The sequence below is a fragment of the Mugil cephalus genome, chromosome 16 (assembly GCF_022458985.1).
Source record: "Mugil cephalus isolate CIBA_MC_2020 chromosome 16, CIBA_Mcephalus_1.1, whole genome shotgun sequence".
Classification (NCBI taxonomy): domain Eukaryota; kingdom Metazoa; phylum Chordata; class Actinopteri; order Mugiliformes; family Mugilidae; genus Mugil; species Mugil cephalus.
Genome location: NC_061785.1, coordinates 5,509,008 through 5,528,375, shown reverse-complemented (window position 1 = coordinate 5,528,375; position 19,368 = coordinate 5,509,008). Strand labels below are relative to the sequence as shown.

The window sequence follows — 19,368 nt, the reverse complement described above, 5'->3', positions numbered from 1 at the left end:
TTTATCGCGCGGTCCCTTTCTTTCCCATCAAACAGAATTAAGTCGCACGACGTCAAAACAATTGTCAGGGAATGACTGGGTGCTGCTCGCTGACTCCTCGCGGGGCTGCGTTCTAATTCCGCCGGCGCATCACTCTTGAACGCCACCCACTCCGAAACCTCTCTCCCCCGTCTAAATAAATGAGGGTGGGGGGGCGAAGGGGGGAGATAAGCACACATTAAATGTTTAACTGTCTCGCATTTGTCATCTGTTTTACCCCTCTTAATTAAACAGCCGCGGCTTAGCCCCAGCGCTCCAAGTGCAGCAGACGCGCTCGCACGCAAACACAACCACACACACACAAACACACACACACACACACACACACGTCCTGCCTTTGAGCTCTGGAGCCTGAGCGCAAACACTGTCCTGCCGGTGATTAATTTACCCATTAATATTTATTTTACTCCGTCCTGCTAAGTTAGCGGCTCGTTGGAGTGCGGGCCTGAGATTTTAGCGCGTCGCCTCGTCGCAGAACGCCGAGGAGGAGAAAAAAAACTAAAAAAAAAAAACTAGATTTTGTTTGTTTATTTTCTCTCGTTTGTCCCGGTTTTATGTGGCGGACGGGGAGAAGTGTTCCGTGGGCCGTTTTTTTGCGGGTTCGCCTCGGCGCGTTTGTGGTGATGCGGTGCGTGTTGAAAACATTAACTACTACCTCCACCCAGTGGCACAAAATGAAAAAAAAAAAATGAGGAAAAAAAAAAAAGGCAGGTGTGATTGGCAGCACACAGTATTTAATGTAGTGGGAAGACTTGCCTTAAGCGAAGAGGGGGATGTATTCACCACACAATGGTGCTGCTATCTCCCACTCTGCATTGTCTCTCTCATCGCCGACCTTATTACATGCCGTATTTGGCATGAAGAATCCCCTCCTTATCGGCACTGAATTTTAATGCCGGCGCGCTTAGATGGCCGCCTTAGTCTAGTAGTTTGTTTTGACATCGTATTGCATTTTCTGTGAGTTGGTTTATTATTTGTTGGTGAATCAGAAAAGAGATCTGTCTGCCGCCGCTAAATGTGAAAATGTGGCGCTGTGTGGCACCGGCTGGTTCTTCTCGGGGCATCGGGAGACGTGGTTGAAGGTGGGGGGAGGTGGGGTGATGTGGGGAGAGGGAGGGAGGGAGAAAGAGGGGAGCTGGAGCTCGGGGTCCGGGGTGAGTGGGAGAAGAGAGGAGAGCAGAATTGGGGGGTTCCTGTGAAGCCCCCTCTCCAGATCCGAGGAGCGGAGCGGGGATCAAAGTGGCTTGTTTTATGTGGCTCGGTGCAAGACTTTGAAGTCCCGGAGTCACCTACAGCACTCACTTCATCAAGTTCACTAGTGTCTTAATAGCAGATCAATAAATTTCAAAGTCGCAGAGTTAATTTGATACCGGGCGCTGATGTGATCACGCTGGGCTCCGCTCCGCTCTCGTTCTCTCGTCCTCTCTTCCCCGTCTCTCCTTCCTCGCCCGGGTCGGACCCGTTCTGGGCTCTCGGCTCGAATTAAGTCGCGGCGTTCGGCGCCTCTTTTCACAGCCGGCCTCGCGCGAACACTTAATCAGCGCCCGTGTTTGTGTCACAACAATTACAATATCATTTGTCTAATTGGAGTTTCATTTCCAGCGTTCCTTTGCCGAATTTTACGTCCACGTTTTGTATCTTCATTATTAATTAATATTATTTATTGCATATTATATTTTAATTATCTATATATATATTTTTGGTAGGAAATTATTTAATCGGAAAACAATTATTAATCCAAATAAATTGTTTCTTATCCCTAATAAAAATGCACAATTACGTCTGACATGTCTCATTATCAGATAAATTCTTTGTTTTAATTTATGTTTGTAAAAATAACACATTTAGGTGACGCGTGGTATTAAATGCAACTAAATATTACGCGGAGATATTTGAAGTTTTTAAAAGGAATGCTGGAAAAATAAAAAATAAGCGTGAAGCCGACGGCTTTTTTGGGAAGATGACGGGAAGAAAGAATCGGGGAAAAGGAGCGCTATTCATTTCACCGCAAAAAAAAAAAAAAAGAAAGAAAGAAAGAAAGAAAAAGGCAGCGCCATCTGTATTTGGTGCCGCGATACCAGTGAGGCCGGGTCGGCACCTGGAGAACAAAAGGCCAATTTAGTATGTTCATCTAAGGGTTGCTAATGGTATTAGGGAGCCGGCAGGGTGGTCGGCAGGGGCCCGGCGCTCCAAGGTGAGCCCGCAGCTTGACCCCAACACTCACACCAATTCACTGGGCTGCTGGCATTAGTGCCCCACATCTGCCTTTTTTTTTTCCTCCTTCTTTTTGTGTGTGTGTGTGTGTGTGTGTGTGTGTGTGCGCGACCCCAGTTTTTTTTTATTTTGCTTTATTTTATGGTGCATTCATCAGAGGGGAGCAAACACAAAATAAGTTTTAATTGGATCCGAATAAGGTTTTCGGCCGTTCCCCCGACCGAAAAACCGCCGAGCCGAGGAAATGAATCGGACGATTCTGCTGGGAAGGACGGACGCCGCGTCTCGCAGAGGAATTAAAACATGAGAGAAAAGCGGGGTTTTTTATTAAGATATTGCAAAAGATGCTCTGGGCACGGAGGAGCGGAGAAAGTGATCTGCTTAATTTTGCGAGACAGGCGCAGGTAGGAGAGCTTTGTGTTGTTGCCGTCGGTGCTGCTTTTTTATTTACCGTCCCAGAATTTTATTTTTAATCAAGAGAGCGAAGTGTGCCCATTTGATGAAGGTTGGGAGAATTGTGCGGAGAGCCGTGGTCGGTAGCGTGAAGCCGTTTCTTTTTCTTTCTTTCTTTTTTTTTTTTTTTGTTGTTGTGCGAAGCGGGCGGAGGAGGCTCCTGGATGGAGCTGAAACGCTGCGGCGGGTGGTGCTGATGCGGGGCTGCCTGTGTGGTCCTCAGCGGTCGGCGCTCCGCTGGGCTCTGCCGAGAGCGCTGGAGGTCCAGGGTTTTAATGAATGTTTCATGTTAAATTTAGCTGCAGCGATGTTCACATTGCAGCGCTTCCATGTCTCACACACACACATATATATAAATATATTTTATCATCTCTAAGATCCAATCTAATCCAGATCTTATATATATATATATAAAAAAATAAAAATCAAGAATAATAGATGTTTAAATTCACTGAAAGAAAAATAAGATTTAAATTTTATCTTGTCAGAATTACTGGCAATTCAGCTCCTTTAAAAAAAAAAAGGTGTAAATTGAGTTATAATATTTCTATATCCATCTCCGTTTTTTTCTCGAGGTTACTGCTGTTCATGCACCATGAAATCTTGCTTCATTAAAAGTGTATTAATCTTGTCTCGTCTCATGGGAGGTACCTTAAGATGATGTTGTGTCTTTTTCTTTAAATTGTTGGAGGAGGAAAAAAAAAAAAAAAAAAAAAGAGAGAGGAAAAAAAAAAAATCTTCCAGATTTGGTCCCTGTCAGTCAGAAATAATTGTGTGCTTAATCTTGTCCCTGATGGATGACTTGGAGTTCAGCAATGGGCCAGCTCCAATGACAAATACAATATTAATATTCATTAACTGCTTTGACAATGCTAATTTTGATGCAGTAGTAAAGGGCCTTCCAAAGTTAGCGGCCAAAGCATCAGAGCTGAGCAAGGTGGCAAGATAATTTGTGCTGCTTTGCTGAGCTGAAGGCTTTTAAAGTCTTAAGCAGGGGAAAAAAAAAGGCTAGGTACCACAAACAAAATAAAAGAGAAAGGGAAAAAGTTCAGACGCATTGGAAACCAGGACTGTGGAAGTAATACGATCAAGAGACGGCTACAAAAATTTGACACCTCCAATGCTGCATCTTTGAGCAAATTCCTCTTTCTTTTTTTTTTTTATTTAGACAAAACCTTTACTGCAAAAAAAAAAAAAAAACACGGGAGCACAACATGGTAAGTCGACACGTTTCTGTTTTCTTTTCCTTTTTAATCTTTTTGATCTTTTCAATTATCGCCATTTGAAGATCAATAGTAATTTTTTTCTGCTGTGGTTAAAAGGCTCACAGCGGTGGTATAGTGGATGGTCGGATCACGGCTTTAAGAGTGGGCTTCCTCTCTTCAAGCCACCAGTTGGCCGGGTTGAATTTTCTATTGCCAGCTCTCCCGATAACCATCCGCGGCTTCTATCCATTTATTTGTGTTGTTTTCTATTTTTTTTTTTTTTTTTTGCCGGTATTGTTTTAACTGCTGTTGTTGCCTTGTTGTCTGGCAGGTTTGACTTTGGAGTTGGGGCTCCTTTTCCCCCCTCTCAGTTGTCTTAAGAGAGTTCAGGCAGGATTGTTGGAGGTGGAAAAGCTGCACTGCAGTGACAGGCTCTTTTGGTGATAAATGTTTTTTTTTTTTTTTTTTTTTTTTTGTCTTTTGTGTGGCGGTTTATTTTTTGTTATTTTATTTTTTTTGTCCGGGGGGGGGGGCTTTCGGGGGCTGCGGACGGGCAGGACTCGGGGGCATCGCGGCTGCAGACCCTTTGCCCTGGATCGGAACGCTTTTTTTTTTTTTATCCTGACACTTCTTCTTCTTCTTCTTCTTCTTCTGCCTGGCGTTTGTGTTTTTTTTTTTTTTGAATTTTAATTTAGTGTGACTACCGGTGAATGGAGCGTGGCTAGTTTTGGGGATTAATGACATGACGAGAGACACCCCGCTGCTTGAGTTTAGCTAAGTTAGGGGCAACTCCTATAGACGGCACTCCACTACCTTTATGTCCGCCGAGGCGCTGAATGAGGGCTTTTCTTTCTCTCCCTCTTTTTGTTGTTCTTTCAACTTATCAAAGAAAGAGAGATGGACACAAAAGAGCTTGTTAGGGGGCGATATGAAGATGGGCGAGGGGGGGAAAAAAGAGGGAGTCCCGGTCGGACGCGGAGGAGAGCGGCTTTTGAACGGCGGGGCTGAGAGTGAACAGCTCCGGCCGCCCGCCCGCCTTCTCGCTAGCGAGTGGTCCAGTCCGCTGTGGGACCTGAAGCCGCTCCGGCGTCGCCCCGGTCCTCGCCGCCGCTCCTCCGGCCGCCTGTCTTATCGGCTTAACCCATCGGGCTTTGGCGAGGGGGGCTGCCGTAGATGAGGTGCTGCCCCCCAGTGGATTAGTGGCTGACATGGTGGTGGGAGTCTGCTTGGAGTCTGTGCACTACCACGAGTGCCAGCATGCTTGTTTTAACCAGGAACCGAGCAGCATCCCAAATACAGCTCTTTTAAATGGTAAGACTTTTCAACATTTTAATTACGGCCGCGTTCTGCTCTGCGCCGCTTGTTCGCCTTTAAATATCCCGTTTGGATGGAATTTATTCGCGGGTGTTTTTTTCCGGGCTCCGTTTGGCGATTTATAACACTTATGTTGCTAAGTGACAGATTGACAATTTGGATAATGAAAGGCACTGTTTGATTGCTTTGTCCTGACAGCCTGACAGGGGTGTATTATTCTAAGACATCAAACTAAATACGCTTGTTTATTTTATTTTACTTTACCGTGGAAAAAAAAGGAGAAGAACACAATTGCATGAAATAGATAAATGCCTTGTTATGGAATTCTTTTAGAATGTATTTACTGTGTTAACATTTAAATTAAATAGTAAATGTGATAATGGGTCTGATCTGCTTTTCCTGTGCTCCTGGTAATTTTAACAAATCAAGGTTAACATTTAATTTGTATTTTATACACATACATATATATATTTAGTATTTTATCTTGATTTTTTTATTTTTTAAATCTGTTGCATTTTATTTGTGAATGCAATAATTACATTTGAGTGAAATGCTGCAGCGAGAGAAGCTGCACGCTGTTTTATTTTCGAGACAATGAACAGTTAAAGGTCATAGGTTGCTCCGTTTCCTTGTCTCGTGAAACTTTTTTTTTTTTTTTTTCCCTCGTCTTTTCTCGCACACTTTCGGGTCTCGTGCGAACATCTCAGCACGGCGGAGTTGGAATGGAGTTTTTTCTTTTCTTTGTGTTTTGTTTTGTTTTGTTTTTTTCTCATCCCCTCCACGCTCTCTTGTGTCGCGCCGTTGATGCCATTGTGGCCCGGGTGATTGGGAGCTGTCCATCACGCGCTGGCGAGCTGGCAGTTTACTTAAGAAAGTGCACGTGGGACAAAAGGAGATGGCAGGAGTGTGGCGGGGCGGCTGAATGGAGGGAGGGCAGGCAATTAGCCACCGCCTTGTCGGAGCTCTTTTACTTGTCAAGCTGGAGCCCCGGCGCCATTGTCCGAGTTGTGTAAAGGACATTCCCAGGGCTTTGTTTTGTTTTTTAAGGGCCCCAGGACTGCCTGCTGCAGGCCAGGGGACGAGCAGGGTCCTCACAAGAGACAGGGAGGCTCAGCGAGTACAGGAGGAGAAAAAAAAAAAGAAAAAGAAAACAGAAAGAAAGCATTAAAAGAAAGTCTGTGCTTTATGGAAGTGGGGGAAAGAAAGTTTTTGGTTGTTTTATTATTTTCCAATGTCTGTTTTTAAAAAAAAAAAAAAAAAGATTCAAATTTCCTGAATGTAATTTTTTCTATTCTTCGTTACGTTTTATTAAAAATCTATTAAATGTCCTTAGATGGAAATAATTTATTCAATAAATATTTAATTTGTCATGGTCATTAGTCACATCCAGGCACTTAGAGGTTATAAGAGATAATTAAAGAATGACAAGTCCAGTTAATTACATAATGTAAATATTTAAATTACATTTAAAATGGTTTATTTAGTTATTATGTGAAAATATATATATTGTCTTTGTGATGGAACATTTTTGAAATTTGCTTTCTGCTTATTAAGCTTCTTGAAAGTAATATATATATTTTATATATTAATAATAGATCTGTAATACTTCAGGGATCTTGAGAGGATAAAACTACTTTAAAATGTCACGTATTAACAGAGCAAAAAAAAACAACAGTTTTTTTAAATTACAAGTTTAAAGTTCAACGCAGAAGGCTGAGGTTTTGAATTTCTTTTCTGGGGTAAAAAAATTAAATAAATAAATGTTCTGACCACACGACGGTTTGATTTTAGCATTCAGAGGAATAATGGCGGCGAAGGTGAAATAGTTGCGTAGAGGAGCAGAATGGGGAGAAGGAGCGGAGGGAGGGGGGGGTGAAGGGGGGACGCGAGGCCTCGCTCGCACGAACCTTGAATGGGGCTGGAGTTAAGAGAAGAATTGTTCTCGGTCCGCTGTGAGGTATTGTTTGGAGGAAGGAGAGCGGGCGAGAAGAAGGAGGTGGGGCGAAAAAAAAACTAGAAAAGTGAAAAAGATTGCGACGAAAAGGTGCCACGTCCATGTCAGAGTGAAGACCCCCACCACCACCACCTCCACCACCACCACCTCCCTGAAAGAAGTGTGTGTGTGTGTGTGTGCATGAAGAAGGGACTGTCAGCATCACACAGATAAAGTGACTGTTGGCCACACTTTGCTGAGCCTGCCCTCCCTTTGTGGATGTTGTTGTGTCTTGTTCCTTTCTCTTTTTTCTTTTTTTTTTTTCTCGTCCTTCCTGCTCCCATCTCTCTCTCTCTCTCTCCCTCTCTCTCCCTCTCCTCCTGCTCTCTCCTCTCTTTTGTCTCCATCTCTCGCTTTGCTCGCTTTACCTTGTAGCCAAAGCTTTTCAAGCTGCCAGTTCGTCTCTGGGCATCCTGGAGGCGCAGCAGAGCCCACACACATACGCACACATGCTCTTAAGAAACACACACACGTATACACACACACACACACACGTATACACACACACAGGGTACTGCAGGGATTTGGGTAATAAGTGATTTTTTTGTGTGTTTGTGAGTATTTTTTTTTATTTTTTATTGCTGGTGGGAAGACTGATGCAGTGCTGAGAAGCTGCTCACAGTAATTTCTCCTTCACGTCTGTCCACATTGTGGCTCCTCTTCTTGTACTTGTCACCGGCATGAAAACTTTCACTGAGGAGGAAAAGGAGACGGGAGGGCTTCTTCTGTGGTTAGGGTGAAGGATTTTGTTTCTTTTTAGGTGTGTGTGTGTGAGTGTGTGTGTTCATGGGGGAAACCAGGCCTCGGACCTTGAGCCTCCACTAGACTCTCACTTTAACGTGAAAACCTTGGAGGTGTGTGGTGTGGTGGTGGTGGGGGGGCAGAGATAACAATGGTCATCTGGCAAAAAGAGGGGGGACGATAAAAACGTGCGAACCAGCCGCACATGCCCGGCAACACACTCAGAGGAGGAGGAAGGAGCCAGGGCAGGAGCAAACAAAGAAGAAGAAGAAGAAGAAGTGGAGGAAAGAGGCGGCCAGGAGTAGCAAGAGGGCTAGAAGGAGGAGCTGGGGGGGTCAGGTGGAAGAAGAAAGAAGAGGAGGAGGAGAGGGAGGAGGAGAAGGAAGAGGAGGAGGAGGAGGAGGTGGGGGTGGGACCGAGGGGGTCATGTACCCGCGGGATGGAGCTCCAGCCGGGCCGGAGGAGATGGGAGCCAAGGCAGGAGCCCTAGGCCCCGGGCTCTCGCTCCTCCAGCAGGTGGGCTGCTGGCACCTCAATCTGAGCAGCTGGGTGAGTAACGCAGCTCTGCTCCCCTGCTTCTTCTCCGCCGTCTCTGCTTTTTCTTCCCACTGAAGGCTTTTAGCACTGTTTTGACAGGTTGTTGTTGTGGTGCAGGTCTGGAGTAGACGGCGCGAGGGCAAAGGGAAGAGGAGGGAAGGGGAGGGGGGGTTTGGGCGGTGTTGGGGCTCAAGGAGTGGTGGTCATTTGGCGTTAGAGTAAATATCCCGGCACGCTGCGAACTTTTCCGCACGTTCATCCACGTGCGCGCCACTCGCGTGACGCTAACGTGCGCCGACATCCTGCGGTACATCTTATGTGACTAGTTTTTCATTTCGTTTTTTTAAGAGATGCAATTCCCTCAAGAGGAATATTATTTACTTGACAAAACATTATTTGATCGAGCTCATGTCTTAACCATGAAATGTAAAATAAGATTTCAATAAGCTCACAGATTAGCATATTCCTTTGTCAATGTTGCCACCCAATTCAAATTCTTAATTGCTTGGCTTTCAACTGAAATTCTGAGGGGCTGATTGCATTTCAAAAGGCAGAATTCAGCCCGGGCTCTTAACGCCGTGATACAATATCACCTCTCAGAGAAGCCCCCTTTAACTCAGGTATGGGGAGTTCAAGAGGCTGTTTACACTGAAAGAAAAAAGGGGAGGGAGGGGGGGGGGAAGGAGAGAATCTTCGACGCGCGCGCGTCTTAAGAGGCGATTTGTCTTCGCGGGGAACACAACGGTTTCCGCCGAACGCCACTTCGCGTTTAAGCTATTTGCGCGCACTTTTATTTATCCGTGACATATCCGAGCGTGTCCTTTCTGCGATTCCATTTGATGTGCCGACTATCAAAGATGGGAGGCAAAAATAAATGGTGATGAATGACTTGGAGTGCTAGCGAAGGGAGCAGGAGGAAGAGGGGAGCAGAGGCTCTGGCCCACATGATATTTTTGTTCGGCGCTCTGATCAAGCAGTCAGCGTGTCACTGCAGCAAAGTGAATAGATTAACTTTTAAATATGCCGTGGTCTCGGGAGCCTCTTGCCCTCGCGAGACGCTTCGTCTTCTTCTTCTTCTTCTTCTTCCTCTGTAAGAGAAAACTGATCAGCACCTCCATATCTGCGATTTAACCCCCTTCGCTGCGGTTCCCAGGTTCTTAATATTGTATTGAGTTTTCCCTCCTCCTTCTTCTTCTTCTTCTCGTGATTAACCAAAATTTGTGAAACGTAGCAGGGTTCTAATCAGCGAGCTGTGCTGCGAGGTCGTGCCTCTGATAAGCCTTTTAATTTTGCTGGAGTGTTTCCTATTCCCTTGCCGTTAATCTCTAAGTATTCCTTTAGATTGTCTGCTTGAATCTGATTTGACTGAGGAGCTACCAGCACTTGTGTGTGTGTGTGTGTGTTTGCGTGTGTGTGTGTGTGTATATATATAAATATATATGAAGATCTGTAGCCTGGAGGGGGCACTCTATGCTTCCCAGAGGACAGCAGCTATTGTGTGTAAACAGTAAACAGATTTCAACACCGAATAATACCAGATGACTCGTTAGATTGGTGCCAGTGCCCCCCTTTTCTTTTCTTTTTGTGTCCTTTACTCTAAAAATCAAATCGACAGACACACAAATTGCTCCCCGCCCCTCCTCAATATCGTGTGTGTTTTTCACTCCATGTGCTTTGGACGTGGGCCACTCGCACGTTCTGGGAGAAGACAGCGCTCTGGCAGCTTTTTCTGCTTGCTTTGGAATTCGGAGGGACCCCAATCCATCACGGCACTGTCATCCCCCACATCCCTCCTCTCTCCTCTCCTCTCCTCTACTCCCAGGCCTCTCTCTTCCCTTCCCTTCCCTTCCCTTCCTTTCCCTTCCCTGCCCCGGCCTCACCACAGCTCATTAGCGCCCCGCAAGCTGTTGTGACAACTCATCATATCATGACATGAAGCAGAGAGGCGAAGGCTCCAGCCCCCCCCCCCCCCCCCCCCTCGTCCCCTCCCATCCCCAGCCCCTCTTCTATCCCTCCTCCTCTACCCAGCCACCCACTGGGCCAGAGAGGTCGCCACCTTCGCGTTTAGGCCTCAAATTGGCCCTGCGAGGTGCCACCGGGCGGAAACGCAAGGCCAACAGCTTTTTCCTGTCCTCGGCCTCCACCTCTCCGTCTCCCTCCTCTTTGTCTCGCTCCGTCCTGCTGTCACCTTTTCTCCCCAGAGGTCTGGCTCGAAGCGGCGCTTTCATTTGTCCGAGGGGGTCTTTTGCACAGCGGTGGCAGATCCTCATAAGTCACCGGCTAAACGCAGGGCCCACGTCGCCACTTCTGTCACGGCGGCAGCTTGTGAAATTAGCTGGCGGAGATGGATTGTAAGAAGTTTTTAAGACTAAATATATAAAAAAAAAAAAGATAAAAAAAAAACAAAAAAAAACAACAAAAAACATGTGTTTGCCAGTTTACGGGAAGTGTGAGAAGTGGAAACACCGATCAGAAAGTGCTGCACCAGTACGGCTACACCGAAGCATATGGGGTTCTGGTGAGCATATGAGACTCGCAGCTGGATGCAGAAGAAAAGAATAGAATAAATAGAGCCAGGGCGATATCAATAGCATAACCGGAGGCGACAACTCCTCCTGCCTCTGTGTCTGCTGCACTTAAGTGTGCTGCGTGGATTTCTCAGCGTTGGCCTTCTTCAGCAGCGGGCGCCGTATGTGTCCTGGATGTGGAAGGAGTAAATGTGTTCATTGATGTTCCTGCATGAAGGGTGCCCTTAAATTTTTTTCTTCGGGGGCCTTATGAAAGCCAAAGTTTTTTTGGGGGGGCGGAGTGGTGGAATCTGGTGTTGTGCACGCATCTTCTTGTGTATTTGTTTGCTTTAACGACAAGTGGTGGTGGTGGTGGTGCTGGGAAGGATGCAAGTCAGCGGGGGTGTAGGGGCAGGAAATGTTCTTTATTTTCCCCTGGCTTTTGTGGAGCTGGGGTTGGGGTGGAGGGGGGAAGCGCAGAGCCTCCCACGTTGCCTGCTTTTGTTTCTGCCGGGGCTCTGCCGGAGCACCCGGCCTCGGCCCGCCACACACCAACCCCAGGGTTTTGTATTGTCCCCGCGGTGGGCCACGGGGGCAGGTGCTGGGCCTCCTCTTTCCGCCCGGAGACCACCGGGCGCTGCCGTGACGTCAGCGGGAGGCCGAGTGGATGTTACAGTGCGTGCGGTGATCACATCGTCGCATGAGTCTGATCAGCTGATGTTACAGACTTCTGAGGGGTGTGAGCAGATATTTAATTCTTTAGACCCGGCGTCGTGGGGACATCTCTTCTTAGGTTTGCTGCACCTTATTCCACTTGATTTAGACCTGTTGTGCTCAGGAGACACTTATGTTTGCCATGTGCTGGTAGCAAAGGGTCAACGCACTTGTTTATTTATGCTTATTAACTTTTCTAGTTTTATATGACATGCAAATTTAACAAATTCACAAGTACTCGTTTGTGGACGTTGGGATTTCAACATTTCCAATTCTCTTTTTACATTAAAATGAACATTTTCTTTTATTTTGGTGTACTCAAAGTGACTTAATTTGTGATATTTAGTGAAATAATCCCTGTTTTTGTACTTCTTGGGTCCTATTAATCCCAAATACCGAAATATCTCATCTTAAAGGAATTAAGATCCAAACGAGTGCTTGGGTCTCAGGAGGTTAAGCTCAAAAACTTTATCTCTCAGTTTTTCCTCTTCTCAGCCTCTGCCTGTAATGGACTGAACAGACAGGAGGCAGCAGTCACTTCAGCCTATTGCTATTTGCATCACTCTGGCCTTTTTCATACCACAAGTGACTATGATGTAAATCGTCTGGCCTCTGGCTCTATCTCTCAGTCCCTCTCTAACACCCTCTGTCTAAATGTGGACTCAGTGGATGGGCATTTTGAACCGTCCCCTCAATGGCCGGGGCTCCCCGGACAAAAGAGCTCATTTAAATGGCCTCCGAAGCTTCTCCAGCGCGGAGAGAGATGAAGAATTGACAACATTCTTTCACATCATTACCCGAGGGAGGAGTGGGGGGGAGTCGCGAAGGAGGAGGTTAGGAGGTGAGAGGGATGGGGTGGGGACGCAAGGAAAAGACAGAGGCCATCTTCTAGCCCGGTCCTAACTTCTGTCCTCGTTTTTTTTTTTTTTTTTGTTAGTTTGTTTTCTTTTTTTTATCCCTCCATCCATCTATTCTGGATGTGCAGATCAGAATGGGATCCAATAATGAGTGTCTCGGTTTGTGTTTCTTTCTTAACGAATCCCATCCCTCCTCCTTCTCCTCCTCCTCCTCCTCCTCCTCCCACCGCCTCCTCCACCCCTGACACACACATAAACAAACACACACACACACACACACACACACACACATACACGTATTCTCGCCCCCAAACCCTCTCTCCTCTTTCTCCTTCTCCCCTCCCTAGCCTTTTCAGCTCAGGGCTGTGAATGAGTCCCAGGAGTCTCTCTGCCTCCCTGGAGTTCTGCTGGGGTTCATTAATCTTTCATTGGGACCAAGGCAATAGGGAATGCCCCCCCCCCCCACCCCCTTTCCTCCTCCTCCTCCTCCCATCCCTCCCATCCTCCTTACACCCTACGCACAGTCTTTCCACTCCCCCATCTTCGCCACCATAGAATAGAGGCCTAGATGGCCGTGCTCGTACTAACCATACAGACCGACAGCTTTAACTACCCTGTGCAAATTTAGCACGGGGTGAGGGGGGGGGCACACTCTGAATGGACTCATATTGACTCGAGTCTGGGCAAATGATTAGTTTGCAGCAATTAGCTCTGCCCACAGTTGTCTTCTTGCCGTGGGCCCACGCAGCTTTGCATTTGTATTGTCAATGAGCATCGTCTTACGCATGTAGCCCCCCCTCCCAACCACCCACCCACCCACCCACCCCTCCCGCCAGCATCTAGTCCCATTAATGTTTTTTCAGAGTCTGTTGGAAATGTGCCACAGTGGAGCTCTTTTTTCTTCCTTGCATGGGTTAAAGTCGCTAATGAGGGTGTGTGGCCTGCGAGAGAGCAGATTCAACACACACACACACACACACACACACACACACACACACACACACACACACACACAGAGACGTAAGCAGCTTGGTGTCTCGCTACTCTCCCCCTGAACATATCATCCATGTTATGATAAGCCTGATTAGTGCTGCTTCTTTGACTGCTGAGGGCAGGATAAGGATGTGTGGGTAAAGAGGCGAGAGCAGAGCCTCTGCCACCAGCCTAATCTACAGCACAGCTCTAATCTGGTTATCTTTGCGGTCGGGGGACTGTGCGTATTAGTCTCCGTCCCAGCCTGGGCCTGATGAGAGGGGCTGAGCTCCGGTTAACACAGGGGCCCACGGCAGCACACCCCCAAAGCTCCACTGTAATCTTTGGGTAATTGAAAAAAAAAAAAAGGGGGCCTGCACCACTTAGGAGCACAAAGAGAAGATTACATAGCTAAAACTAATTTGGCAAAAATGCAGAAATGGATTTTTCAGCCCCACCTCTTCTCCTCCTGTCCTCCACTAACCCTTTTATTACAATACACCCGTACCCTCCATGAACCGGGGCCCTGGGGGAATAGATGACGGGAAGAGGGGGAGAATGGAAGCAGGCCCCGAGACTTGAGCGGAGAGCCGACTGGAGCTGCTAATGACTGTGGATTTCCACGCGCTGCCTTGATTTCGTGGTTTCCAGATGATCGATTACTTCACAGCATCCGTGGTTAAAAGTGCCTCATCACACATCAAACCCAAATGTGAATTGGCAAACCCCCAAGCCTCTCAGATTGTGTTACTGAATTCCACGGCGACACCACAGAACTGCTTTTAATTACAAACCATGCTATTTTCACTGTGGCTTGGTGGTTTGGCGCCTCAGACGTACCCAGAATTTGATAGCTCTCCGTTCGAGAGCTTTCAGACCCAAGTTGTAATTCTGCGGCAGGCGCCTGCAATCACTAAACCCTAACCCAAATATTAACACCATGCCTCGTTTTTTTTTTCTTTTTCCTTCCCCTCTTTATCCATCTGTCCTTCTCCTTGGATCTTTCTCTCTATCAGTCTAATAAGGTTCCAGTGGTACAGCACCCCCACCATGTGCACCCTCTCACGCCTCTGATCACCTACAGCAATGAGCACTTCACACCGGGGAACCCCCCTCCTCACCTACAGACAGACGTGGATCCCAAAACAGGTAAAGATATTTTACTACAGTGCATCCATGTTAAACTGATGTGAAGATTTGTTTGCTAAAGGTTAGTTCCTGCTAAAACCACCATGTATCTGTGGACAGATTCTTATGAAAACAGCTCAATATCTGAAAGGGGATACTTACAACACAGGTAGTTTTACAGTATCGCAACGACTCCTTGTTGACAGCTGCCACTCTCGCGTGTCCCTGATTGATTTAGCTTTCATGCGCTTTAGCATGTTTTGATTTCAGCGTCTTACATTTGAGAACCCCGAAAAGTGGCTCGAAAACTTCTCGTAAAAAAAAGCTTGGGATGGCCACAAACTGGCGAGCGCAACCCCCGGATGTCAAAACTCGGAAACGAGACGGCCGCTGTGGTCGGAGCGATTCACATCTGAATACCAGAGATCGTGTCCTCAAGGTCATTTTTTGTTTGCTATGATGCCTTCAGCTTCATAAAGATGGAAGTCTTCATTTCACTGATTGGATCTGTGGCTAGTTTACGCGGCTCGTTTCGGCCCCCGCGTCCGTCTCGCTAGACCATTCGGAATCCATTTTTAGGTAATTTCCTTCATTTCCATGAGCATCTTCTTGACCCAGCACTTGATTTTAGCTAACCGTCATTCAGCTCGTCCTTTCAGGTTAATGCACTTTCAGTGTGGTGAATAATTTCGGGCTTTTCAGTGGTCTCTGGTGGATTCAGTCAGTGTTTTAGGTAATAATGTTCCCTTATTATGATGGCCCTTACAAAGGGGAAATAATGTGCCAGCTGCTGTTTAATGTAGTGCTTAATGGGGCTGCTTAATTGGGCACAGTGTTTAATTAATTAATGAGCTATATTAGGTCTTGAGCAATGGGTGGCGATGGGATAATGTTCTCCAGCCTTTCCCTTTTTTTAATAGAACTTGCCTTTGTTGTAGCAGTGTTCCAATAATAATGTTTGACTTAAGGCTCATTTAAAGTACCCTGGGACATAAACGGTGGACGTAGCCCACGCCGGTACGAGCCATTTATACTTGTATGCTCTTCAGTCTGGCACGCTCTGTAACGACACCACTCAAACGCTAGTTGGCGCTGTGTCTTCTTTGCCTGTTTTTGTTTCGACTTCCTGCTTCACCTAAATTTCCCAGAAATTTCGACAAGTCATACGAACGTTTGTATGCCCGATGTGTTCCATCCTTATTGATCCAAATCGATTTGAAAATTGCTGAGATGGAGAAAGCAGCCGGAAATGCTAAAGAGGAAACACGCTACCACCAAACGGACCAATCACAGCTCTTGCGCTCTACATCATGGTGACGTGACAGCGCTACGGTCTAGGCTGTTGTTGTAGCTACACAAAACCACCTTTTGGAGACAGTCAGTACATTTACATGTGCATGAAGTAATTATTGCCTTAATCTGAGTTTAACTGGACAACTTAAGTGCATGTTAACATGTTACTCCTTACTCTGAATAAGACACCCAGATATTTGGGTGTCTTTTAATATGCGCCTTAATTGGACTTTAACTGGACAACAACAAGTGTGCACATGCTCCACAACCACTGCACTGGCATATGACCCCAGAACAAAAACATCCAAGAAAGTCAGTCGCAGAAGATGAACCAAGCCGGAAGAAGAACCACCTGAGGGATAGCGCCATCTTATCTGCACCAGAAGTAGCGCACACATACGAGATAAAAAAAAGCTGAACTATTATCCATCTTGTAGTTGCTTGAAATGCCGTACTGCCGCGATAGGCGAATTAGTTAAGAGTTTATTATATGATATAATAGGTCACCAAGGGGGCCATATTAACTTGCTGAAAAGACATAGTGCCACCTAGTGTGGAGGAGGAGGACATGTTCCCATCAAGGACCACATTCAGAAAGTCGAATTTCGAGCATAGCTTGATTAAGCTCTGCATCTAAATGCACTGAGTTGGAACAGGTGCACCTTTAGGTGCAAACGCCAACGCTGGCCATGTTCTAATCTATGAAAGATTCATCAGGGTTTACGGCGGCAGTGTTTGTAGAGGCCAAAATACTAGCATCAACATCCGCAACCACAACAACAACAGAAGAAAGAATAATCCAAAATGAAAGTCCCCCAGTTTCTGGTCTACTGAGCACATCTCCCTCGCCTGCTGCATTCTTACACATGTCTAGTGTTCCCCGTTTCAAGTTTGTCATGAGAGAGAAAGTTATTTTTACACCCGACTGTGTACAAGACCTTTTTCAAGACGTTCGTTTCGGGGCAGCTTGTCGATGCGGTTTCTTCGCCTGTCAGCTGCCACGGGAAAATAAAGGCAACACCGTCTGCGCTGTGATCGCTCGATGGTGGCCCTCTCAAAAAGAGCTGTCCTCAGATTGGACATCTTTGTCACTGCTCGTCAGCAGGGGGATAACAAACAAAACCCCGCTGCCATTTTTATGTTAAATCTCGGAATCGGGTGGTTGCATGCGCTGCGATGGAGCCCGGAGTCAGATATTAATACGAGTCAAAAGCAGAAGTATTAGCTGGACTGAAAACACGAGCCTGACTTCATAACATGTAATAACCAAGCAAGACTCAAATCTGTGCAGCCAGGATGCCTCTGTTAATCAGCAGGTACACTCGACTGCTACCTGCCCCATATTGGCAGCTCTCTGATCACAGAGGGGGCTTTAATTATATTGCCGTGTTTTGTTAACTTCTAAACCTCAGTCTTTTTCTATCATTAATCTCCCGATTCAGCAGACAAATGTGACAAGGATCGTGTTGGTGTTTCCTCCTCACCTCTCTCTGTCTTTCCTCTGCCTCTTCCAACACATTGTGCCGCCGCGCCGCCTCAGAGCCCTTTGATCAGGAAGTGTGATTTAGCACTGTGTGTACACGCCGGCAACAAGCCCTCTTCCTCCTCCTCCTCCTCCTCCTCTTCCTCCCATCTGCAGCTCCTGTGATGTCTGCCCCGTTCAGATGTAGAAAACTCGACAAAGAAACGAATTCGGCACTGACAAAGATTTGGTTCTCTCCCTCTTCTCTTTCTGTCATCGTCTCGTCTGTCCACCTCCTCTCTGCTCCTGTCATCCTCTTTCTTCTGCAGGAATTCCAAGGCCTCCACATCCACCAGATATATCTCCTTATTACCCGCTGTCACCTGGCACTGTCGGCCAGATCCCCCATCCGCTGGGATGGTTAGTACCACAGTAAGCAAACCCTTTTTTTTCTCTATTATTATTACTACTCTTTGTGCTGTATTTCCCTGTGACTTGATGACATACTGTAATGATGGATAAGCATTGAGACAAATCATTAAAAGGAAATATAGAAAAGGTTAGGGGTGGGAATAAATATCGATATGGCAATATATCGCAATACTTTTTGTTGCGATACAATATTGATTTTGAATGTTTCAATATCGATTTTAAAAGGAAAAAGTTGTGGTTCGGGTCGTGAATGACTTCCACACCTCCGCTCCTCAAGGTGGCGCCACAGCGACCTTTCCAGTCGAAGTGCAATAAATTGGAAATGGATAATTTGGATTAGTATAGTTTTTTGACTCAATTTGTCCAGTGAATTATCACTGTCATCTGATTTAAAAATTCTCACAGAACTATGTAGAATATTGCAATATATCCGTTATCATTATATCGCAATAATGTATCGTATCGTAACTCACTTATCGCGATACATATCGTATCGTAAGTCCTTGCCAATACCCACGCCTAGTAAAGCTGGATATTACCTTTCATTTGCTTGCATTGCAGAAGCAGGATGTTGGGTTGCATGTGTGAAAGCCTCCTCCGTCTCTTATTCGTCCCAGAGAGGATCTCCCCTTTGCGCGCCTCTAAATTCGATCCCCTAACTTTCTAAAACACTCCCGGACCGCTACGGCCCGCCGGAGCAACCTCGCCTCACTATTTCGTGGCCAATACTATTTTGCATGTCTGTGTACAGTTCAATTAGAGTAATGAACTGTGATTGCCCATGTTTTACCCGCAATTCCACATAGGGGTTGTCCCCTGGTAACTCTTGTCAACACTTGTTAATATGACAAAAGGCTACAAATTAAGCTCTGTTAATTTAATGTTTTCTCACCGCGATCTAAATACCGAGAGAGAGGCCCTGAGCGCAGCCATGGCGCCCTTTGATTTGCTGCACTTTATTTTGGTATAAATTTACATTCATTATTGTTTGTCTTTGGATGTGTAGACCTCAATTAGCGTGATGGCTCCATTAAAGAGACCCGCGCTTCGTCTTTAATTATCACAACAAAACACCTAGTTCCAGCTTGGGGAGGAACGGGGCCCCGCTCTGTCGACACAGAGCGAAGGGTTATGAAATTTAATTAGCCATCGCTATCAAGATTTGTGGCATTCAAATTGTTCAGAGTTTTCCTCCCTTTGATCTGCGCTCTGCAATCCCCTAGATTTTTGTCCTGATCAAATGAGAATAAAGAGGCCCACGGTGGGGAGACGTGAGAGACGGAGGGGCTTTAGCTTCTCCTCTTCCATCAACCCCGTTCCTTTACCTTTCCGTCTTTCTTCTTTTCTTCCCCCTTCGCAGGCAAGGTCAACCTGTTTATCCAATCACAACAGGGGGTTTCAGACACCCCTACCCAACTGCGCTCACTGTCAACGCATCCATGTCAAGGTGAGTGAAGCCCTAGAAACTAAACACACACACACTCTGATTCTCGCTCACCGCTGCAGC

General features: G+C 46.3%; 1 protein-coding gene across 33 annotated transcripts in view; it reads left to right on the top strand.

Moving 5' to 3' along the window:
- The window catches only part of tcf7l2 (transcription factor 7 like 2), a 96,255-nt gene that overhangs the window by 60,863 nt on the left and 16,024 nt on the right, over positions 1-19,368 (top strand). For 32 of the 33 annotated variants that reach the window (XM_047609334.1, XM_047609337.1, XM_047609340.1 and 29 more), the window contains 3 exons: positions 14,563-14,695; positions 17,759-17,861; positions 19,222-19,308. In XM_047609334.1, coding sequence (XP_047465290.1) covers positions 14,563-14,695; positions 17,759-17,861; positions 19,222-19,308 — 323 coding nt within the window. Of the gene's footprint in view, positions 1-8,077; positions 8,509-14,562; positions 14,696-17,758; positions 17,862-19,221; positions 19,309-19,368 lie in introns of those variants that run through there. The other variant, XM_047609358.1, reaches the window with a different exon arrangement.